This window comes from Paroedura picta, chromosome 17 (genome assembly GCF_049243985.1).
Source record: "Paroedura picta isolate Pp20150507F chromosome 17, Ppicta_v3.0, whole genome shotgun sequence".
Lineage (NCBI taxonomy): Eukaryota > Metazoa > Chordata > Lepidosauria > Squamata > Gekkonidae > Paroedura > Paroedura picta.
Genome location: NC_135385.1, coordinates 24,139,905 through 24,164,427, shown reverse-complemented (window position 1 = coordinate 24,164,427; position 24,523 = coordinate 24,139,905). Strand labels below are relative to the sequence as shown.

The 24,523-nt window shown below is 55.4% G+C and overlaps 1 protein-coding gene across 2 annotated transcripts in view; it reads right to left on the bottom strand.

Moving 5' to 3' along the window:
* Positions 1-416: 416 nt before the first annotated feature.
* NHERF2 (NHERF family PDZ scaffold protein 2) overlaps positions 417-24,523 on the bottom strand; it is a 28,802-nt gene continuing 4,695 nt past the window's right edge. The window contains exons 3-7 of one of the 2 annotated variants that reach the window (XM_077316895.1): positions 9,727-9,906; positions 6,231-6,384; positions 4,972-5,015; positions 4,389-4,451; positions 417-2,517 (exon numbers count right to left, since the gene is read on the bottom strand). In XM_077316895.1, coding sequence (XP_077173010.1) covers positions 2,359-2,517; positions 4,389-4,451; positions 4,972-5,015; positions 6,231-6,384; positions 9,727-9,906 — 600 coding nt within the window. In that variant the 3' untranslated portion in view covers positions 417-2,358. The remainder of the gene's footprint in view (positions 2,518-4,388; positions 4,452-4,971; positions 5,016-6,230; positions 6,385-9,726; positions 9,907-24,523) is intronic. The other variant, XM_077316896.1, reaches the window with a different exon arrangement.

The window sequence follows — 24,523 nt, the reverse complement described above, 5'->3', positions numbered from 1 at the left end:
GATGTCCGTCCCCCCTTGAGATTCCTCTGGCATGCACAGCCATAGCCCCCTTTCCAGCGGTTGTGCTCTGAACTGCACGTTCCACGGATGAGCCCAACCAAAACAAGCCGCCTGGCCGTCGGGTAAAAACAGGAGTTCTCACGTGAATGGAGGGACGGGCGAATTCAGTCTGCGCGTTCACGGCTTCTGTCTTAGAAGGAGCTACTAAACCAAATGGCTCCAACTGGTGTGTGCCTAGCATAGCAGGCTGTTCTCAATCCCTCCCCACCAGGCCTGTCTAGAAAGGAGTGACCCAGGTACAAGTTCTAGGTTCATCTGTGAGTTCCTTGCTGCTCTGGATCCCTTTCGGACAGGGAAGCTCGGCTGAACAGCACAGAAAGGAGGAGGCCCTCAAATTCCGACACCAAGGCTCTAGGTTACATGGAAAACCAGAGTTTTTATTATTATTATAATATTATTATTGACCTTGTCAGTATACATTAATTGTCTGTAACAATGCAAGTAACAACTCCCGCATACGTTTTTAGTGAGGCTGCTAAGTTAGATGTGCAGGACTCTTTAAGTGTTAGCAGAGCTTATAGAACAGCAGAGAGAGGGAGAGGGAGAGAGAAGCACATGCTTTTGAACGGTTGGGAACCCTCCCACAGAATATACAGAAGCATTCTCTCCCTGGTCCTCCTCCTTCCGAATTGGAATACTTAATTTTCAGTCTGGCCCCCGCCCTGCGATGAACCTCCAGTTCTAGTTTAGGGATGCCCTTGCAGGGATCCGTAGAGCCCCTCTGTCCGGGTCGGGTTCTGAACAGAGCAAGGCGGGGGCAGAGGACGGAGAGGTTCGGACCCCCTCGGGCGGCCTCGCCCTCTTTCTTTGGCTTAGTTCGCGCAAGGCACACGCTCCCCCCACCCCAAATGACAGAGCAAAGAAAACCAGAAAGGGAGCCCGGCTGTTTTGAGAGGGCTAAGATGGAAACGCTTCCCAAGACCTCCCCAGGAACAGAACAATCCCAGGGGCAGAGGCCAGGCCCGGAAGCCTCACAAGTGTCACCAGATAAGCAGAACATTTTTTTTTTTTTAAAGATCAGGGTGTGTTCTTGCCAAAGCCACATTTCCGACTCTCCTGTTCTCATAGCCCTGAACGGCCTCCAAAACTCACCTGGGAAAGGGTCTTCTCAGTGGCTTCCGAGGCCACCAGGAACCCTCCTCGCCCACTGCAAACGGCAGCCCTGATCCTTGGCTCTGCCTCTCGCCCCTAGCCGACGCCTGCAGAATAGCAGCCACCCCATTGCCTGACGCTTCTCCGCACCGAAGCGGCCGCAAGATTAAACAGCCCTGGAAGTGGGAAGGCAGAGATACGACAGAGGCTCAAAGAAGCCGTCTGCTTTTGGGAATGCAGCCTGGTTCGCCAGCCCCAAACTGATTGCCCCGGGGGGGGGGGGGAGGACTCTGGGAACTGCACAGCCTCCCCCCTGGCTCTGATCCTTTTGCTGTGCTTGCTGGAAAGTAGGCTCCCAGCCTACATTAATTCGGATCAGAACTCCTTGCCCATGTCAGGGTTTGTGTTTCTCTCCACCCCGGAAGTTTGCAAGGTTGCAAAGCATTAAATCCCCACTTTTGCCTGGAAATGTTTAAGAATCTCTTCACAAGCAGGGTGGTTCTGAAAGGGGGGGAGGAACTAGGTGTGTGTGTGGGGGGGGGGAGAAAAACCTGAAAAGGGGATTTGTTGTGCACGACGCCCGAGGGGAGGGGGTTGGAAACGTTAACAGAAGCCACATGAAAACTATAATTTCCCTGCTGCCGCCCCCTTTAAAAATAAAATGCCAAATGTGAGAGAGAAAACTGGAAGGGCCAGCCAGCGCCTTGATGAGACTGTCCACACTGTAGCCCGGAGAGGTGCAAACCGTCGCCTTCTGTCGAGCAGAACAGAAATGGGCCCTCTTTGAGATGTAAAAATACTTTTAAAATGTCTGAAAGGAAAGAGGGAGGGGGGAAAAGAAACCCCCAAATAGTTACATATAAAAATGGACCTATAAATAATATATTCTAAATATTGCAGGGTTTAAGTGATCCGTCGTTAGCCCAAAACACACTTCCTTGGCCTTTCCTGCTGCTTCTCGGGCCGCAACTTCACACTGAGCTCAGCCGTCTCCGTCTCTCCCCCTTCTTCCAGCCGCTTTGCAAAAAGAGAAGAGAGTTGTTCAAAAATTTGCCTTGTACAAAGCAATGCAAACCTAGGGAGGAAAGCCGGGGCATGATGCCACGCCCAGAGAGGGGCGGGCCGGATGCGTGCATGTCACAAATGTCTGGCGTTGCATTAGGGGTGGGGGCAGAAAGGCCGGGGGGCCGGGCCAGGCCAGAGAGCTCAGAAATTGCTGAAGATCTCCCTCTTCTTGTTCCAGTCCATCTGGGGGGCCCGCTTGTTCACCCGCTTGGCTCGCACTTTCTCTTTGGCTTCCGCTGCCGTGGGACTCAAATCCAAGCCGCTCTCTTCAAAGGGGTCCTTTTTGCCAGGTTCTCCCACCTAAAGCCCCCGGGAAAGTTAGAATTCAGTTAGTAAAGGGGGGGGGGAAGACCCCCTCCAACAAAACAAGTCCTCACTGTTACATGTATCAGGGATCCCCAACATGGCGTCCCCACCTTTCTTGGCCGCCCCCTTTCTTGGTGGCTGCCAAATGTTTATTAGACAGTGGCTTCTGCCTGGCCCCTGGAGGTTGGCTGGACAGTTTAAAATCAGATTTCCGTGGCACATGCCACCAAGGTGGGGCTCTTATTCTCTGTGCTTGTGGCCCTCGCCCCCCATCCTCTGCCAGAGAAGCCCAGGTTTTTAATCACTCTTGGGGTGAAGAAGTATTTCCTTCTGCCGGCTGCCCGTGAGATCCACCGGCTCCAACAGCGTCAAACCCCGAACGGCCCTTGGCACAACGGAGGCACCGCCTGTGCTGAGGCAGCTGCTGCATCTGGCAAAATCAGCCAAAACCAGGAAAGCACCCCCTACACACACACACACACACACACACACACACACACACACACACACACACACTCCCCCCCCCCCCGCTCTAAAAGCATGGAAAGAATGCAGGCGTTTGGACTCCAAACAACTCGAGAGCTCTTTCTGCCTCAACAAGAGCCTGAAGCAACGGGCTGTAATTCCAGCCCCCTTTGCGGTCTTTTAAAAAGTCCCTTTAATCAAGGCTTGCTCGTTTTTTCCCCTTTAAAAGAAAGGGGGAGGAGGGGCGCATGAGCTGCACGGCATCTCCATGTCCCCCCTCGCATTTGAATGCAATTAAGCTTTATTAGCTGGAGTTTGGAGAAGGGTTTTTTTGGGGGGGGATAATGAAAGAGAGAAAGAAAGAAAGGGAGGCTGGGTATTTGCTTGCAAGCCTGCAGAGGCGGAAGGAAAGTCTGTGTGCCCGCTGTAATGTCTCCAGATTCAGAACAGCTTGCTTTGGTCTAGCCCCTCTCCTCCCAAGGGGGTCCCTGAAGGAGAACAAGAGAGAAGACAGCTCCGACTGGCTCTGACCACCACTGGGGGTGCCACGCAGCAGATGTTGGGGGGGGGAGGGGGTGTAAATAGCTAAATCTGGAGCAAGGAGGACATGGAAAGCCCGACATCTAGCTCAGAAGGACCAGGGCGTAAGTTGATTTCGATGCACCCAAAATTATCCAGCAGGGCCTTTGCATAGAAAAGGCTACAACAACAATTCTCCATGGGGGACATGCGCCCCTCCCTGCAATCTATAGTTATGGGGGGCAGTCAGAACCTTTGGGGGGCAAATGGTGGGGGAGAATTCTAGGGAGCCTTTCCCCCCACCACCAGCAGAGGGCAGGCAGACTTAGATTACTCTCTCTGCCTGGAGGACAAAATCCAGGATTTTTCCCCTCTAAAAAAGAGCCGTGAGCCCAAAAGGTAACCTTAGGCCTAACCTTAAGGAGTCAACCAACGTCCTCTGGGGCCAAAACTCTCGCTGACTGAATGTTTTGAGATCTGTGCATTCTAGTTCTCTACCAGCAGCTCAGAATGCCTGCGATGGTACCGGCAGAGTAAATTGGCAGGCAGCAGGAGTACACAAGTGGCAAAGCGGCTGAGAAGCAGCTTGAAAAAGAGGCGCAGGGAGCAACCAGGAGATGACGAAGGGAGAGAAAGAAAAGGGACCCTCGAACGGGGAGAAGCGGCCAGGCGGAAGGCCAGCAGAGAGAGGAGTGCTGGTGCCTCCGCAGAAGAGAGAGGAGGGGGGGGGGGATCTGGAGGGTGCCAACCAGAAAGGTGGCCGAGGCAGAAGCAAAAAGTGGAAAGATGCCCAGATGGGCACGGCCAAGAGGACGGAGGTGATCACAGGGCGGAAGGGCGGAGACCCCCAAGGCAGAATAAGAAAACGCCGCTGCTTTTACCTCCGATTCTTTCTCAGGACTTTGGCAATCGCTGTGGGACGAAGACACAGACCCGCCGTTCAGCTGTTAGGGATGGAAACACGGCTGTTACCGGGCAGGTCGAGGCCCCGTCGGGCCGGATGGAAAAGAGCCTTTCGAGGTTTTTGCAGACCTCGAGGGGCGGGGGCCTGAATGGGGAGGGAGAGACGTGGCCAAGGGACAAGGGGGAAACCAGTCCTTGCTTGCAGTACTTCTCTGGGTGCCAACAGGAAAGGCCTCCACAACACCCCCCCCCCCCACTGTCTGCAGAGGGCAAGAGAGGAGGAATGCTCAGAAGGAAAGCTCTCTGCTTTGACGGGCGTTTCTCTCCATCCAGATCCCCACATGGGGCAGCTGGGCTCCTAACCCGGCCTTCCAGCGGCCAGTTTCATTTTATAGCCTAGCAAAGACAGGCGGCGGAGCCTATGGCCACTGCTGCCGGCCTCCACGGGGCCAGGGACTCTCTCTCCGTCTTCCTTGAAAACCTCTGCACTTGCCCCATCAGGGAGGAATCTCTCAAGTGCCATCGTGCCTCCCCAACAGGGAGGGCGGGGTGCTCTCTTACCTGTGTTTGTGCTGACCCGTTAGTCATGGGCTCAGGAGCGCCACCTGAAGACCAAGCAGAGAGACAGCCGGATAAGAACATAAGAATCGACTGCCCTGCTGTCAGGTCATGCCACGGGCCCATCCAGTCTGACTCTGGGACTCAGAGGTTTAGTGCCTCTGAACATGGAGGTTCCCCACAGTCGCCCCCACCCCACTCCTTTTGCTTTGGCACCAAGTCTGCAGAACTTGCAAGAAGTCCAAAGATATAGAACAAAATGAAAGAGGGGCCAAGAACGCAGCTCTCAGCTCTGCCGTTTGCCTTTTCCAAACCAGACCCCGGTCCTCAAAGAGACGCCCGGTTGTTCTGGCTCGCTTTTGTCACGCCGGCCGGCCTCTCCTCGAGAGGAGAACAACGGGGCCGATTATCCCGCATGCCAAGAAGAAAAGCATCTCTGGCTCCTATCTCTGCTTAGCTCGGGAGCCTCTGACACCCGTCCCCCCCCCCCCCGCTCTCTGAATTGTTCCAAGTCGTTCTTTTGGATTCTTCTCTCCGCTGAAGGCCAGGAACAGACAGCCCAGCGTGGAGACGGGAACGCCACTCAGATAAGAAACAGCTGGCGCAGAAACACAGAGCTCTGCCTTCAGGGAAGGGGGGGGTGTTTCGTGGAACGCGGCGATCCGGCCTCCTGCAATGCCCAGCGGGCAGAGGGGGGGGGCTTCTGTTCCTGGCTCACAGCAGCAAGGACCGACCGTGGGATAAAGTGCCAATTAGCTGGACTAATTATTCCTACCTCAGGAAATGAATGCCCTTTGCTAGTGGCACACACAAACACACACCCCCTGGATTCCAAGAGGCTGTTGAACACCCGTTCCTGCCCCCCCTTCACCCCCTATATGGGAAATGCCAATGGCTGTTCTTCGGTGGCGTAGGAAAGAAACTCTGTACATGCACAGGGCAGCCCTTCTCTCTGGTCCAGCCTGGGCGTGAAAGGCAAGCGGTTCCACAGGGCTGATGGGAAGGGATTTCGTTTTTAACCAGTGGCCCAAATGTGAAAACGGGATAACAAGGAGGCTAGACTACTGTGATGCATTCTACGTTGGGGGCGACACTCTGGCTTCTGGACAAAACTCTATGGTAGAATTAGCTTCTTACCACAGAGTTTTGCTGAAAAGCCAGAGCTACATCACTTCAGTTGACAAAGAAACATGATTTTCCCCCAGGCTCCTTGCCTGTTCTGCATGCATGTTTCCGATCTTTCCCGGGAAGGGCGGCCTCACCTCTGACGTGTGCCTCAGTAGGAACCAGGCCCAGTTTCTTGAAGTGCTCGTCTGTCTCGGGGTCCACGACCAGTAACTTGGCCTCGCTCTCCTTGGATTTGATGTGTGCCACAACCTCGGCGTGCTTCATGCCCTCCACATTGATCCCGTTCACCTGCAGGAGGGAGGTTAAGCGCAGGTGGGACAAGCAGAGCGGCGGAAAAGAATCAGCGTTTGGGTTTGAGGTGGGGGGTAGAAGGCGAAGTGTGCGTCCAGGGGGCAGGTGGCCAGACCGTGGCTCTCCAGATGTCCATAGGCTACCATTCCCATGAGCATGCTGGCAGGGGTTCATGGGGACTGTAGTCCATGGACATCGGGAGAGCCACAGTCTGGCCACCCCTGGTCTAGGGGCATCTTGAAGACCAACAAAATCTAGTTCTGGATACAAGCTTTCATGTGCATGCACACACACACACACACACACACACGCATGAAAACCTATACATTGTCGGCCTTAAAGGTTACTCTGGACTCAGACTTTGCTCTGCTGCTCCAGACTAACATGGCCACCCACCTGACCCTATCAACATGTGGGACTTCGCTCCCTCCCACTCCCTACACAGTGGCCAGAACTAAATCAACATGCCGGATTTTTAAAATCTTGGTCCCAAACAGAGCGAGGGGGAGAGATCCGCAGCTCAGGAAGCTCCGGGTTTCATTTTGTTAATGAAAATGTACTTTTTGACAAACATGTGCGCGTGTTCAGGACCAGCGAAAGGGGGCTGGTGGTTTGGGACAAAGACGCACGGCAGAGGCGGAGGGGAATTGCTGGGCGGGCGATCGGGCTGTTCTAAATGAGGACAAAAGGAGGATTCAGTGGAGACCGGCCGCCAGGGGAAACAATGGGGAGGGGGGGCCCTTTTGTGTGGCCAGATAATGATTCGCGCACAGGGGCCAATTGTACCTGACCAGCTCATCATGCTGCAGGCTTTGAAAACAGAACGTGGGGCTGAAAGCAGAGGAGGCTTTTCTTCAAATCCCATCAGAGCCACAAAGGAATTTGCCAAGACCTCCCGGGTCCAGACCACCCCCCCCTCCCCATATCCTCAACACGTGGGGCTAACCAGAGCTGTTAGCGGCTTCTAAATAGAGCTGTTCTGACTGAGCAGTCCTGCCAGAGCTCTTTCAGGCCCACCTCCCTCCCCGGGTGTCTGTTGTGGGGAGAGGAAGGGAAGGCGGTCGTCAGCCGCTTGGAGACTCCTTCGGGGATTGAAATCTGGGGTGTAAAAAGCATCCAGATCTTCTTCTTCTTCTTCTTCTAACCACCCTGACTGCTCCATCCTAAGCAGAGCTATGACCCTCCCAGCGCATCGATCTTGTTGGGCTTAAAAGGAGGCAAGTCTGCTAAGGACCACGCCGTGAGCTACCCTTGCAGGGCTGTTGTGAAGGTGACAGGATGTTTTTGCAGCAGGCAGTATCGTGACTGGGCAGGGTGTTTTTGCAGCCCTCGCAATTAGGACTAATTAAAGCATTTCTAGCTCGCCTTTGGCACTTCCTGTCGACAAAGCACGCGTGCTCCCTTTTACTCCAAATTCACACCCACAAATACAAGCAGCGACCCCTGCTTTGGGGGTGGCTGAACAAACAGGCCTGCTAAGTCAGAATAACAAGGGTCAAAGAACACGAGTCCTCTCCCTGGGAAAAGGTGCAGCTCTGGGGTTTTCTCCTGGGGAGGGCGGTCCCAACAGGATGCTCTGCAGCACGCAGCCCCCCTCTCCCCCCAAGAGGGAGGTAACCTGAGCAGTCCCAAACCCTCCTTAGCAAAGACCCCTTGGGAGAGGCTGCCGAGCCCAGAGGGGCCTCCCGCCTGACGGGTCTAACGGTACAGCGGCCGAGACGGGTCTAGGCCTCCGGAGACCAGACACTTCCCGCAAAGAGCCCTCGCCGGAGGCCAAAAGAGCACCTGGGAATTCAAAACCAGCAGGCGGCCGGCTCTTCCGATGGCCTCCATTTCCTAGCAACGCTTTAACTGGAGGTTTCTAAGCGGCCTGCAGGGAGGCCAGCCCTCGACAGGAAGAGGGGGCTGGAGGGACGCCAGCCGAGCCCACAAGCCCCTCGCCAGGCCCAGCACTTCAAGCCCCGCCTGGGCCTTGGAGACGGGCCATGGCATTTCTCCCTGTGCCCACCGCCCCTTGGCGTGCATACTTTCCAGCTCCTGGGACTGCTGGGAGCTGATGGAGCACAAAGCGATGCCTTGGGGAGGGGGCCAAGAGACCAAATAAGACGCACCCCTCCCAGAGAGGCTGAGCCCCGACACGGACCGAGCTCTTCTGAGGAGAGGAGCTGTTGAGCATCAAACATTTATGCCCGCGCGCATGGGTCGGGTGTCTGGATTCCACGGGCGCTCTCTTCCCTCTTTGTGGCTGTGGGAAATGCGCCAGAAGGGGCTAAATTAGTAATGAAAAGCCCTATCGGTGACATGCTGCCGATGAGCACCCAGAGAAAGGAGTTTGGTCACCTCTGCTCCGCCAGCCACCCCCCTCCCCTCCCCTCCCCTGAGGCCTCCCTCTCTCTCTCTCTCTCTCTCTCTCGCTCCTGCACAGGTGCCCTTGTGGGGGCATTAAAGATGCAGGCGGCAGGACCAAGCAGAAGCCGCGCCACCAAAGCAACTTCTGGGCTGCTGCCACCACACGACAGGTGTCGAGCAGAGGTCACCACGAGGGGACGGATCGCTTTCTGGAATCGCAACCAGCCCACCGGGCCCGACTCCTCCAGGCCACGAGAGGGTCCTAAATGACATGCCGCCTCTCTGTTCGATCAGCCCCAACTGAACAGGTGACCTGGCGTGGCCACTTTAGGGCTCCTCTCCATCCTTCCTTGCTCCGGCCACTAAAATCTGCCAGCACGGGCGGGGGGGGGGGTGAGGGGGGAGCTGGAGCCCCACAGGACCAGCCCGGCCGGGAGGGAAACAGGCCCAGGCTTCACGCCACAGAGTCTGAATATTGTTCGAAGAGAAACAGACGTCACCATGCCAATTTTGCTTCTTTTAACTTTCAGGCTCTGAATGGCGAAGCCAAGTCATTGCCATGGGACCTAGCCTAACCCCACCGGGAGGAGTCCTGCCCACCCCTGGTCAGCAACAACTGGGTAGCTTTGGAAGGGAAGGAAAATGGGGCCCTGCTGCAGTTCCTGTTTTGCAGAACTCTGGACTCGAGCGGGCCTCCTTGTGGCCGTGTGTCTGGAGGAGGGGGTCCCAATTTTTCTCCTGTCCCCCCAAAGCGGGAGTGCCCCAAGTGAGGTTCCTGGTGGTGTCCACGCCCTCCCGCTCAGGGAGGAGCACAGGCTCAAATGCACACGGCTCCTGGTCAGCCCGGGCAGGAGAGGAGTCGCTGAGGCCGCTCAGGGTCCCGGGTCAGGAGGCCGGATCGGAAGGGCCTGGGGTGGGGCCCCCGAAGGCACGGCCTCCCCGCGCTCTGGCCTCCAGTCCCTGGCCACCCCTGGCGCCCGCGTTGCTTACCTCCACCAGCTTATCCTGTGGCCGGAGTCCCGCTTTCGATGCTGGCGAATCGGGGTCGACCGACCGGATGAACTGCCCGGGGCGGGACTTCTCACTGTGAAGGTTGAACCCGTAGCCGGTGGGGCCTTTCTGGAGGTGGCAGAGCCGTGGGCACAACCCCTTGGCTTGGCCATTCAAATCCTAAAAAGTTAAACAAAGGGGAAACGGCGTTGGGATGCTTATTTTGCACTCTCTCCGTCTATCTCTTTTCTTAAAAAAAAGAAAAAGATAGGTAACCATGAGAAGGAATGAAACAAGGGACCTCCTTGAACAGGAGACACCCACCCGCCCCTTCCCCAAGGACCAAAGGGGCAGATTAACAAACGTGTTTCCTCCAATTGAGTCTGTTTTTAAATGCCAGCGGCCCTATTCTTGTCCGAATCAATGGAATCCGTTTGCAAAATGACAAAAGGGTTAAAATTAGAAACGGCCCATCGACTCCCTCCCTGCCTCAAGGTGCAGATTGCGAAGGGACGGAATACCCCCAAACGCCGCCATTTGGGGAGGGGGGGGCTGAGCACGCCAGGGCAGGGGCAAAGAGCCGCCAAGGCCCCACGATGCTTTCAAGGCAGGAGGCTGCTCCCGCGACCCTGGACTTCTGGCCGGTCTCCCTTTGGAGCACGAACCAGGCGGGCCCTGCTTGGCTTCCAGGCGCTGACGAGAGAGAGCAGCAGCGTCAGGAACAGGGGCAGCTCGCAACCCAAGCCTGCTTCTAGCCCCAACCTCCGTGTCCTTTGCCTTCCCTCGCAAATGCCTGAGCCAGAAACAGGGAGGCCGAGTAAATCACGCAGAGCCCGGCTCATGTCACGCACTGGCCCCATTAGGAAAACAGATTCTCATCGGAGGGGAGGGGCAATCGCCCCCCTCCTATCAGCCCCCCCTCCAGCCCCCCTTCTCCTCCTTTCCACGGGCTCTGCCCCCCCCCTTCTTCCTCTTCCTCCAGCGGACGATTACTGCCGCAGTGCCAGCTGCCATTTTGGGTTGCTGCAGCAACCGAGCACCCTGCCCGGACTCCAGGGGTCGGGAGGGTTTTGTGCGTAGGCATCCCTCGTACCATTTGCGGGGAGAGGTTTTTAGATCAGGGAGGTCTGCGGACCCCGAAGCTACAGGCAAAGGTGGTCCTGCTGCACAGGATTGCTCAGACCCGGCAGTCCTGGGGCACGTGAGCCGGGCAGAATTCAGAGCCTGACAAACCCTCTCCCCTTGAAGCTAGCAAGAGGGGGACCGTCAGGGCCCAGCCGCCTTTTAGTCACTCCCTCCGCAGTCCCAAGTCGGCAGGAGCCGTGTTTCCAGAGGAGACGGAGAAGGCGAGCCGCAGGGGCCGCGGTTGGATTCAGCAGCCCTGACAGAGTGGCCTGGCCTGGCCTGGCCTGGCCCAGCAGGGCTCCCCTGACCTTCTCCCTCCATCAGTTCCCTGCAGACGAATCGTGGGCTCAGGGTCGGGAGGGACGGGGGGCCTCCTCTGTGAGTGGAAGGGAGCAGGCTGATCTCCCACCATGTATATTTTAAGCAGAAGGATGCAGAGAAACTGCCCAGCTCTGCGGAATAAGAGAAGTGGGATGCCCGACCAGCGGGGCCGCCGACCTCCGGGACCCACAGGCACCTTCAACGCCCCTCCCCAGACAACGTTCCCTGGCGACCGCAATCCCATGCGAGAGAGGTCTCCCTCGGTTAGCAGAAGCAGGATGCCTGGAGAGGAGCTCCTGCCAAGGCCCCCGCTGGCAGGGATCGCAGCTGCCGCTCCCGAGCCGAGAGGCGAGCGATGACACGCGGGCGATAACGCCATTTGCCGGAGGATGCCGAGCCCTCCCGTCTTGACTGGCCCCAGATGGCAGAGGGACTGCCCATGGAGGAGTGCAAGAAGCCACCAGGCACCGGGGGTCGAGAGGACAAGACGCTGCTCTGGCCAAGGACGCCCCCTTCCCTTCGCCACACTTGCAAAAACATTTCCTGAGCCACAATTCAGGAAGGGGGGGGGGCTTGGTTCTCCTGCTCCTCAACTCAGATCCTGACCTGCTGGGGGGCATTTTAAAAGCGTGCAGCAGCCCCCCAATGCACAGTTCTGAAAAAGCGTAGCCCCCCCTCCCTCCCTCCCTTTTTGCAGGCCGTATGAACCGGCCCCTTGCCGAAGGGGCAACACCTTCCAAGTCACAGGTGTGCTACCTGACTCGCAGTCAGAGGTACATCGGGGGAACTCACCTGAAACAACCTGTGAGGCAGGCGACGGAGCTGCCGGCGTCTCTCCCAACCTGCCTTGGGCATGGGGAACAGCAAGGTGAATCCCCCCCAAACACTGCAGGCTTTAATTTAGGTAGCACGCCTGTGACCCAGCACGTCTGGGGCCTGTCGTGTATTTTGGTCACCCGCAGATCCTGCGCATCGGAAAGCAGAAGCCGACCACGCCTGACCACACTGCCTCGCGTCTCCTTCCAAACACCTTCGCCCGGAGAAAATAATTGCCACTTGAAGCCATCTCCCCAAGGGGTGACGCCTAATTATCTGGGCAGCGGGAGGGGGGGTAACACAACGGGTAAACACCGTGAGGACCAGAAGGCCTCCAAAAGATCATCTCCCAGAAGCGCAAAGTCAACTTTCGATTTTCTCCCCCTCTCCTTTTCAAAGGCGGTGAGACGCACCCAAGGAAGGCCCTCACACACGTCCTAAAACTCTCCTCTGAGGTATAATCCACTCAGGTCTTGAGAGCTTCCATCAAAGGAAGCCCTTGCAGACAAAGTATTTCAGGTGCATTTTTCAGCGTTGGAAAGCGGGTTTTACAAACGTGTTCCTAGGCACAGAAGACACCCTCTTGACCGACTAAGTCCCTGGGCGTCAATGCCGTGGCAACAGCGCCAAAACGGCATAATGCGCCATTATCTTGTCCAAAGCGGATCTGTCTTTCGCGGGCTCTGCCCAGCCAAACAGGATGTCACGTTATTGCGTCCTCGCAGGCTAGATTGCATCTGGACGGCGTTCAGATTTTTGCTCTGCTCCAAGACACGTGACTCCTGGCACGGCTCCTCGCCCTTAATAATAAAAACAAAAATATGCTCGGCATGAAGTCGGATGAGTCCGAGCCTAAAGGGAAAGGCCGAGCATTTCGAGATGAAAGCAAACACTACGAGCCGTTTGTTTTTCCGAAGGGCAGGAGGACGTAGCGAGACTCGCCCGTTCCAGACATTTGTGAAGCACACGCTGGCCCTGGCGTCCTCTCAAAACTGCTCTGGCCGCTCAAAAGCCAAACTAGATCAGAGATCTGCAAGATGGCGCCCACGGCTGCAACCAACAAGTGTCCTCAGCAGGGCTTTCGATCGGCCACTAGAGATCAGACTGGTCTCTGCGAGACGAAGGACACCGGACCGTTCTCATGTTGACAATTTTGAAGGCAGGTATGTTAGGTGTTCCGTAAGAGGAAGAAATAAACATGACAGAATTTCAGCCATGAAGGTAGGGGAAGATTCAGATATCGTTCACTTATGCCCACTCCCTGAAAACAAACAAGACCGTCAACGGCGCAGCACCCAGCTGGCTTGCTTGCTTTTCTTCCATTCTGCCCGAAACTCTGGCCCATCCTGCCCAATTCCCCCCCCCCCCCTAAGATGGCTTCTCAAAAATCTTGCATTTGGAGATTGACAAGCCTGCCCCAGGCCTCACCCAGCAAGTCTGGCAACTGGACTGCCCAGCAACCAGGGCCATGAAATCATCACAGGGAATAATGGGGGGGGGGGGGCACCTCCATGCTGCCGAAAACCACCCTTCCACCAGCAGCAAGAGAGTTAGCCAGGGGGACTTCCGCAGAGAAGTCTCCAGAAACATGCTCTCGAGCTCATCAGCCAGCAATGTACAAGAGAAAAACACGATGCGCTTAATATTCGACGTGTCAGACGTTGGGGGAGCTGTTCACTGACGTTTCAGCATGTCAGGCTTCAGGGAAGCGTTCGCCTTAAATTTCGGCATGCCCAGATTCGGTGACATTTCCCCTCAAATTCTGGCATGTCAGCCTTCGGCAAAGATGTTTTGCAGCAAGCTGCTGGCCCCACTGAGGGGGGTGTCTACCTTGAGATTCGTAACAGCAGACCTGGACGCCAGGAAATGAGATACTCGGGCGAACCTCGATTCCGCAGGATATGACTTTTTAGCACCGGGCCTGGACAATCTGGCAAACACGTTTCTTCTCCCCGGGTCAGCTGCAGAAGGCTTATCAGGGTGTTGTGGAGGCCGCTGAGTCAAACATCATCCTAGATACGACACTTCCAGCACAACACAAACAAACACACACACACACACAGCTGGCTCATCTTTCCAACAAATCGTAACCAGCCCAGGATATTTCCCAGGGCCTCCGGGCCAGCAGAGTTTGCGAGGATCGGCAAATATTTCCAGCCAGCCTTAGAGAATTCTTCAAAAAGAGGCAGAAAACAGGAAATGATTCAACGGGTTGAACAGTACCAGCGCTCTGGGCTTTCTCGACTGACCCCAAAAAGGACCTATTTCTATGGGGGGAGTGCTCTGAACCTAGATGTACGGGACTGGGGGGACGCATATTATCAAAATGGATGCCTACGGATCACTTTTTAAGGATACGACTGGGCTGTCCTAAAACTGTATCACGGCTGAATTCTGAGATAAGGGCTTGGGCAGAAAAGAGCCCTGATCCCCCAGTGGCCGCGGTGCCCCACAAAACGCCACCTGCCAAATTGGGGACCCCGCAAAATCTTGGGATGAGCAACAACGGTTGGGATTGAAAGGGGGGGGGGAACCCAGCTGAGAGTCTGTCCAGGATGCCAACCTCCAGGTGGGTGCCTGGAGATCTTTTACAGCAGCTATCCAAACCACAGGGAGCAGTTCCCCTGGAGAAAAGGGCTGCTAGGGATGGCAGACTCTTCAGCAATGTGCTCTGCTACGGATTCCCCAACGCAGACCTGGCCGCCCAGCCTAGGAACGCCAAGTCTGTTCTGCTCCCACGAAACACCCAAAATGCCCCCAGTCAGCACATTTTCCTGCTGAGTCAGAGCGTCATAAAACAGCCCCCTCCTAAATTAGCGTGGAACCTAACGAGACAATTAATTAACCCGGCGTCAGGCCTTGAGCAGAGAGGATCAGTTTTCTGGATTGACAGGAGCCATCTTTGCAAATGTCGAAGCAGGAAAAAATCCTGAGCCATAAACATATATTTTTTCCCTTGCTTTCAGCGCCTGCAGAAGCGTCTTGTTCTGCCGGGTATTCCGCAGAGAGCAGCCAAGCCTTCCCAGGTTCAATAAATAAGCGATCCAGCCCCGGTACCAAGGAAACCCCCCTGCCTGCCAGGAACAGGAGAAAAGAGGTGTCCATTTGCCCCCCCCCCCCTTGAATAAACGTTGCCTGCTTCAGGCTCCATTCCAAGGACAATCTTTTTAGGATTTCCTGGGGAGGAAGAGAGGCGATTGGGAAACAGAACTCCTCTAGTCAAAACTGGGCCAGCGAGGAGGAAGTTCTAGAAAAACCGAAATGTATCCCGGATGCTACAGGCCGATCCTACACGCAGCAGGGGGTGGGGCTAGGAGCTCTGGGTGGCCCCATGAAAATTCTCTTGACCCCAAAGCCATAGCCGGGTGCCCGTTTCCCCCACAAGCACGGTTGGAAGGCCAGCGCCCTCAGGCAGCTCATAGCCCGAGGCCGCCTGCTGCGGAACTCCTTTGCTGGGCGGCTCAATTTTAATAAAGAGATTCTCTCCGTGCATAGAAATTAGATCTGGACCCTAACTTTTGTGTGCGAGGCCAGGGGGTCAGGTTGCAGTAACCCAAGACCTCCCTGCAATTGAAGAGGAAGCCGCAAGCAGCGCTCTGGAGGGCGGGGAGGGAAACGGGCCCAGGGACCCGGTGGGGACAGGCCGCGTCCGCAGGCCGAAGTCAGAAAGGGCATCGCAGTGCAGGCAGCACGTGAGAACTGGGGACCAGGGACTGCCAACGGATGGCGCTGGAAGGGTGGAGTGCTCCCTGGGGATGTATGGGGAGAAACGGCCCCATGGCCCGGGGGCCACCCAGTCCTCCTCCAAGTCTTCCCTGTTCCCCCTGCTCCTAGGGGAAGGCAATCTCTCCCCCCAACAGCATCTGTACCAGATACGACCCGTTGATGCAGCAGTTTCCCCTCACAGGCCCTTGGGCGGTTTCAAACCGGCTAAAACTGTTCAAAATGCGAACAGCTGGAAGACAGGGGGGGAAGCCCACCACAAAATATGGTAATATATAAAATGTGTAGCTGTGTTGCTCAACAAATTCAGACGCAAAATTGGGGGTGGCAGGGGGCGTTTGTCCCCTACAGAGCATATTTCCTCCCCTACATTCACAGCATCTCTTTGTGCGTTTTCTTATCCTTAGAAAGATCAAGGGATATGAGGTCCCTTCTCCCACCCCGCAGAAGTCCACGGCCGCAACTAAGACACTATATTGGCCGGACACAGAAAGGCTCTTGGCGGTTTCTCCAGAGCTGGGAGCGTGGCAAGAGAGGCAGGCCCCATCATTCTGGTCTTGGAGTCTAGCCCTGCTGTCAGCTCTGGATGCGACCCCAAGCACAGGCCAACCACGGTGAGGCTGCAGATCGCTCCACGAAGCGAGCCAAGCCGCATCCGATGGGCAGAAATGCAGCCGGCCGTTTTGTCATGTTCTCGGCCGGCTTTGGCGGACGGGTAAGCTAAGCAGAAAAGGGCCCTTTCGCTCGAGGGACAAACCGCTCATAAAGGGAGCTTTCATTCTGGCTCCTCCCCTGCTTTAACAATGCAACCGTGCATCCTCCCGTCACACAACGTGGAGCATATGATTAAACAGAGGCTGCTCATGGTGCGGCCTTGAAAGGAGCGCCTTGTCTCTGCAGCGCCCCAAACAATTTGTCGGCTGTTTTGGGAGGCACGCTGTCCGGGGCAGGGTCTTCTTCCAAGTGCCGTACGCCATCCTGGTCTGAGAATGCTCTACGTGGCCATATTGTGTGTGCAAGAGATCATAGAATCATAGAATCATAGAATCATAGAGTGGGAAGGGGCCATACAGGCCATCTAGTCCAACCCCCTGCTCAACGCAGGATCAGCCCTAAGCATCCTAAAGATCATAGTTTGTCTGTGCTTTGGATATTTTGCCTTTTTCAGATAAAGCTGCCGCTGGGCTCAGAGGACAATGCCGAAGGAAATGGAGAAGTTATTGTTAAGTCCAAAGTTAGAAACCTTCAGCTCGCTTCCTGATCCAGGGGATGGGGGGAGGCAACCGTTCATAGAGAGAGTCGAAATCTATTTTCAGCCCTAGAATTTTTCGGGCTTTGGCTAACCTCTGTCAAATGTCAACAGGGGATTTCTATTCCACGGAGAGGAGAGGAGAAAGACCACACCTTTTTGAAAACGCGAGCCAACTATTTAGGGTTTGTTTAGGGCAAAACCCTCCTGCTGGCAAAGGGAAACCCCCAAAGCAGCACGGAAGGACTGCAGAGCCGGGGCCCCTGGGATGTGGCTGGGAGGCCCTGCACAGAGATGCGGACAGCAGAGCAGCAGAACTACGAGGGCCGGCGTGGCGGAGGCAGTCAGAGGAGCGAATGGCAAGGCCTGAACGTGCGTTTTCCCCAGCTCCTCCCCAGGGTCACGCAATCAAATGCACAAATATGTGAGCTCCATGCCGGCAACTTAATCCCAGGCGTGCCCTGATCTGATTTGGATTTGGAGCTGGGAACCCTACTGAAGCTCCTTCTCCATGCAGAGAAAATTCCAAGAGGGGATTCAAGTCCCAGCACAAAATGCAAAATGCAATTTGTCCAAGCAGGCCCAGGGAACGGCACCACGGTGTAGCTGGAGCCCAAATCCTGGTTCTGTTGAGATGACCTTGGGCCACCCGACCCTGCAGCAGGAAAGCAGATCTTGCGTGTGCAGGGCCGGGATTCCTGCCCAGCGACAGGGTCAGGCTGGGAAAGAAGCCGGTGTCCCGAGGCCGTTATCTGCGAGGCACACAGCTCCTCTCCACCGCTTTATCTCAGAGTGCTCCCTCGGGCAGAGAGTTCGAGAGCCGCTGACCCAACAGAAAGACTTTCTCAGCATTGCTGCCTCTGATGCTATCTCCTAGAGAAAGAACAACCAGACAAAGAGGGCAACAAAGTATTTTTGAGATAGTCAACAGGGTGAGGGAGGAGGGACCGGCCAAGCAGAGGCCAGGAGAAACCCCAAGCCACCTGCCGCCAGCTCCCAGCCGGGAAAACGAGAGGCGAGCAGCATGTCCCAGGACGGAGGCGCTAAAACACCCCTGCGGAGTGAACACCGACGACCTATTCTGGACTCAGAAAGCCAGAAGTCCCCCAAGGGTTTACTTCTTCATTTTAAAAGAATTTGTGCCACTTTCTCGGCTCAGTCAGGCCACACAAGGTAAAGGGGCATCAGCCATTAAAAAATCAGTTTTGAAATTATAAAATAAGTCCATTCGACACACCGACAACGTTAGACGGAAGGCCAGAACCCGTTCTCGATCGGGGGCAGCCAGACAAAATTCAAAAGTCTTCCCCTGCAGGCAAAAGACAGCACAAGAGGGAGACAGACAAATCCACCTGGGAAGGGAGGAGCCAAAGATTCGGTGCCACGACTGAGAAGGCCGTTTTGGGAGGCCAAAAATATACTCCTGAATAATGAAAATTAGGAAATCGGAAATGTTTGGAGAGTGCTGCTGTTGCCGGGAGCAGCTTTAAAACAGACCCCAGGAGGGGAAGAACACTCTGCGTATGCTCAGAGACACCCTCCCTCCTAGTCAGTCATGAAGGGCAAGAGAAAGGGGAGGGGATGGCTGTGGTGCTCGAGCGACACGGAAGTTTCCATTTTATGTCGGAAAAAGGCGGACGTCGGACTCAAACCTGGAAAGGGAGCGTCGTCATCACGGCCGGCGAGCAAACACACCTGTCCTTCAAGCCCCACCTTCCTTGCAGGGCTGGTCTCCGCCTCGTGAATAAATATTATTAGCAGTAATAACAAAGTTATTTGAGGTTTGTCATGGATGGCAGCTGGCCCCGGGATCGGCTTCCGCAGGTGGCTCTGCAGAACGTCACCTGCCCTGCTGAGAAGCATGCCCATCGCCCACAATGACTTCTTTGGGATCTTTCTCTCGAGGCCGCAGAACGTCAGGGGCCCTGGGGCTTTTCTCATCTCCTGTCTGTTCCCTTCGCAGCTGAACGCAGAGGAGGGAAGGAGCTGGGGGGAGACCGGGAGACAGTTCTGGCTCAGGGGGTCGAGCTCTTTCTCCCAGGCTGAAGCTTCCAGGTTCAGCTATCTGCCCTTCCAAGAATCTCCCGGGTCAGGTCTTGGGCAAGGCCTGAAACCCTGAGGAGTCCAAGGAGGGGAAGGCTAAGCTGGACCCCATTCTCGGTGCCGGAGAAGCCGTGGAGCAGCAGGGTGAGGCCTGGGTGCCCGGCCTGAGCAGGCCAAGGGACTTCGGCTAAGCAGCAGAAGTTGTGTACGTTGGGCAGGAAGGGCGTCTGCGGCAGGCCCGGATTCCGCCATCCCCGCCCAGTTTATCAATACGCAGCAGCAGAGAGAGAAGAGCCAGACTCAGAGCCCTGATAAGAACACCGTCAGCCAACCTCGGGCTATGCCTCTGCGATCCACTCGGCACCATCCCTGTGGCCTGTTCTGGGCGGCGTCTTCAGCAGAGAGGCCAAATTCCTCCCTTCCAAGTGCAATCTGCTCTTCATCTTTGTTAAAAGGCACGTAGACATCCATTGGTCAGGGAGTCAGTCACCCGTGGGATTCCCTGCTGCAGGAAGCGGCTACGGCAACCGGCACAGACAACTTCTGGAGGGGACTGGGGCCGTCAGAGGGCCGTCAGATGCTCCGTCTTCTGGTGCTTGGGGAGGCCCGGTGGGAGGGCTTCTGGAGGTCTGGCCCCGCTGGTGGGCCTCCTGATGGCCCCTGGGGTTTGGCCCCTGTGCGGCGCAGAGTGTTGGGCTGGGTGGCCCATTGGTCTGATCCAACATGGCTTCCATCACATTCATGAAATAAAAAACACCGAGGTGCACAGATGGAAACGGGAACTGGGGAAAGGAACTTGAGAGGCATCATCGTGGGACTGATTGAGTTTGGCCAAGACAGAAAAGACAGAAAGGGAAAGAAAGGTTCTGCGCTGGAGAATAGAGCCGTGCAAAACCAGCACAGTTTTCTGCAGCCATAGTGGGTACTCTTTTGGGCACGAAGGCCTGCAGTCCCCCTGGCCATCTCTGACTCAAACACACTGGGGCGGGGCGGGGCGGGGGGCTGCACATCCCTGATTCTGCACCTTCTTCAAAACCTAAGTCATGGAAAACATCTCTGGAAGGTCCCCCTCGGGGGATGAAGGAGGGAGGTCTTCTTGGGATTGGGTTTCCCGGCCTGCTTTCTGCCAGGACGATGCTGTGAAGGAATCCAATCCATCTCCGTGCGGCACAAACCGAGGAGGAGAAAAGAACAGGACCGTGAACCAGTTTCCTTCCATTCACTCTGAAAACAGCCACTCCAGTCTCAAGTTTCCCCTCTCAAAGGTGTGAGAAAAGTAGGGGCTTTGTTTTGAAAGGATGACTTGTCAAAAGGGGGAGGGAGGGGAAAGCCTGCCAGGGGGACTCATCCGAAGATCTGGAACGCAAGACAGAGAGAAATCTTGCTCGTGAAAACTAGAAACCTACGAAAACCCTAAACGTGAATTGTGCAACATCAGAACAGCTTTCACGGCAGCCAGATCGCCAGCCCCCTCAAAGGTGGGCTATTTACTGGGGGGGGGGGCAGAGGCCACCTGAAACCCTGCATGAAAGGCATGAAAATCCCCACAAGCCCCGAGAAGACAGAGCATCCCTGCCCCAGACGTGAGAACATGAGAGAAGCCATGTTGGATCAGGCCAGGGGCCCACCCACTCCGACGTTCTGGGGCCAAAAGGCAGGGGCCATGGGGAGATCCACCAGCATAGCCCAGGCCTCCCCAGTAGCTGGAAGGGGACAGGACAAGGTGGTTCACGGCGGGGCTTAAACCGTTTCCTTCTCCTCAATTCCCATGAATAAGGGAGGGGAGGGGCTCCGTAGCTGCTGTCCCCAGCCCACCATCTGGAACAAGGTCGCGTTTAACACATTCTTCTCCTCTTGAATCACAACCATGCCAAGTGGGAGAGGCACCCAGCTGTTGCCGCTCTCTGGCTGTTTTCCGCCGACAAGAACGCAGATATTTCAACCAAATGAGCATTTCTCCACCGGGAAGAGGAAGTGCTGCACGGCAATGCACACCCCCAATGAGCCTGCGGGTGTCTTTTCACCTCACTGGAGGCCACGTCAGTCTACGCAGGAGGTCCCTTCTGGAAGAGAGCAATGTGCAAACGTCTCTGGTGTGCTGCTGACACACAAGGGAAGCCCACAACTGTTCCCCAGTTTTCCTGTGACTGGAGCTAACTCAGAAGAGCCCTGCAGGATCAGACCACCTAGTCCAGCCTCCGTCTCACCCAGGGGCCAGCCAGTTCCTCTGGAGGTCCAGCCACAGGGCAGAGAGGCCCAGGCCTCCCCGGATGCTGCCTCCTGGCTCCGGGATTCAGGTTCCGACGGCCTCTGAAGGTGGAGGTTCCCTTCGGGCACCGCGGCTAGTCGCCCCTGGCAGACCCCTCCTCCACAAGGTTAGCCATCAAGCAGAAAACTTCCACCAGAAGGGCATTTTCTGCCCTCCGTTCAGTTCCCTGCCGCAGCAGGCATTTAGGGTTAATAAATAAAACATGCAAATGTCCACCTTGCATGCAAATCTCACTTTGCATGCTGTCAGCAGGAGAGAAGAGGAAAAAGAGGGTGCAGCCGAGGGCGGAAGGAACCCCGGTTCTAAACCACGCTCTTTTGGTTGCCTCAGGCGGAAAACACAACAAGAGGAAGAAGGAAGGAAGGAGCAGAAAGGAATGCAAGGTCAGCAAAGCATCTGCCATTGGTCTGATCCAGCCACACTGCTCCTTGCCGAGCATTTTGTGGCCGGCCATTCTGAAGCAGCCGTTTTGCAGCTTCTGCCGAGCTTTACCATGTCCGAATTCCAAAGATGCCCACAGGTGGCTCCGAAACATCAGAGGCCCCCGTCATAAGCAGTAGCCCGGTTCAAATTTGCCGTCAACTGCTCTGAAGTGGGGCACGAACACTCTTGGCCTCCCCAGAGGTAGATGGTGAGGATTGCAATGAACATGCACACGAGCCCTCATTAAATATTATTAAGCAGATACGGTATTATGAGCAACAGTATTTATGGAAATGAGGCGACTCCCCTTGGAGCTCTTTCAACGGTGGCTGTTTTCCTTCCCTGTGTGTCTAGAGGAGTCAAAAGGCAATCTGATTTCCAGAAGGGAAAACCAAGTCTGACTTCAGCCGGGAAGAGAGATTTCCGCCCCCACGCAAGCAGGTAAGAGCATGCACCTCCACCAGTTAGCCTGGGAGAGCGGAGGGCCGTTCCCACCACACGGGAGATGCTCGAGGCTCACCCTGACGGCCTTCAGAGCGGTCCCTGGATGCTTGGGGGCCTGTAGAACAGCAGTTAGTTAATCCCCCCAGCACAGAAGGGATCTCAGTTTGCGCCACTCTGTGACATGAAACATGGTGGAAATTCCAACTTCCTTTCCAGTCCCAAATCCTTTTTGAGTGGCTGGGCTCCAAGGGGCACACACCACGGATGCCCTCAAACGTTGCAAAAAAAGAAAAACCCTCCACCTCCGGTTTCAACTGGAAATAATCCAGATTCTCTCTCTGCCCATCCAACAGGCTCCTCGCAAGAATAAAGCAGGGAGCGGACAGCCTAGTGCGGAGCCCTGAAATCCTTCAAAGATAAAACGGGAAACGAGTCATAGCCAGTTGCGGACAGATTTGTTGGCCAAGCCGTTCATTTTCAGACATGGGCTGAGAGCTCTGCAAGGACGGGAGAAGAAGCACATCCCCGCTCATGGCCACATTTCCTTACCCCCACAACTCTCCCCCCCCCCAGTCCCATCCCCCCCCCCAGTCCCAGCACAAACAATCCCCTCCAACCCCGAAGACGGTGAACTCCAGTACATAAACACAGCTGCTTTACACCGGGGAGGAATTGCCAGTAGGCCGTTCCCAGAAAGCCACCCTGGTTCTGGGAAGGCCAAAGAAAAGGAGCCCGAAAACGCACAACAGAAGAGGCAGGAAAGGAAGTCAAGCGGCTCTTGTGCTCCCTAAAGCCCCCAGAGGGGCCAAAAAACATGAAACAAAGGGAGCCTTCCTTCCCGACACCCCTGGAGGAGCCAAGGCTCCTGGTAGCTACTGGGTAGAATTAGAAAGGCACTTTGCACATTCTCAGAGGTGCCTCCTTAGTCCATTCATCTGCTGTAGGGCTGATAACAGCAAGTGAAAAACAGACAAACTTCTTCCAAACGTTGTTATTCCAGGTGAACACAAGATCTGTTTTTCATCTTTGTTCATGTTAAAAAAAAAATTTTAAACTGTTTTTCAAACTGCCTTTTTTTCTTAAAGGCATACAAGAAGTCACTTCTATCAAAGAATCCCAAAACGCCAAGGCAGGACACGCAAGTTTACGGCCAAGTTTTGTTTTCAAAACTTTGTTTATGTACTTTGTTTATGTACTTGCAGAAAAGACACTGCAACTGACTAGCTGACACTTCAGGAATTTTGCAGAGCTGCTGGTTGCCTCAATTTCCCCGTAAAGCTCCACGTAAACCCATCTAAAGGGGTCATTTTCATTAAGGTTTTTTTGTTGTTGAATCTGCACATAACAGGGACGCTTTCCTAGACGTTCTGTTAGAATGAGGGAAGGATTTTTAACATTTGCTCTTTCCCGGACCCCCGGCTCAGCCCCTGCTGTTGACCTTAAAACTCCCAGGAGAGCTTCCCCTAGGCTCAACGTCATGAGAGGAAGAGGCCCGGCCCACCAGGGGATTCTTACCCCCGACCGAGAGCAGCTCAGGTGTTCTGAAATGACCCCATGAAGCCCCACGGTGGCCGGCCCACCCGCCAAGAGGGACGGAACGCCCGGTTTGAGAATTTCAGACCTTGCCTCCAAATCCTCCCCATAAGCCTGAAAGTGGGCCCTGTTTGTCCGAGGGATTTGTAAAGGGTAAGACGTAGAAGATTAAGAAGGGGAACCACTGGGTGCCTGGGACACCCGAGAGCTCCCATCTGGCCTTGCCAACAGGTTCCTGATTGGCTTAACACTTTCTCACGGAGCTGTGGACCGGACCCAAAGTCCCTGGCTTACCAATTAATTCCCCCACGGAAGGAAGTTCAGGGTTCAGAAGCGGAGGGGATATTTGGGGAAGATTTTTTTTACATTTTAATTCCTTTATTCCTTGCCTTTCCCTCCCCCCCCCCAAAGCAGCTTTCCTCCTTCCCCTCCCCTCCCTGTGACCCTGAGAGGGGTTTTATCCTCACAACAACCCTGAGAGCGTGTGGCTGGCCCAAGGCACACTAACTACCCCCTTGGCTGCATCCAGGGAGGCAACATGAGGACTAGCAACTTGACTGGGAGGCTTGGTTGTGCTTCTTTCTCCCTCTGTTCCCGATCTGTCACCGAGAGAGACAGTCCTCCTGCCAGAACGTCCCCCGCCCTCCCACCTCCTGGGAGCCTGAGGCTCCTTTGGTCCAGAAACCTGAGTCTTGGGTGTCCCGGGAACAGAAGTCAGGCCGGGCAAGCCCTTCCTGATCCTGATCTCCCCGCCTCACGCTCCTTTCCACTCGCTTTGTGTTTCACTAAAAATACCGCCACAGAGGAAGCGCTGGCCGTGGGGTGGACACCTTCCTTCCCAGGAGGGGCTT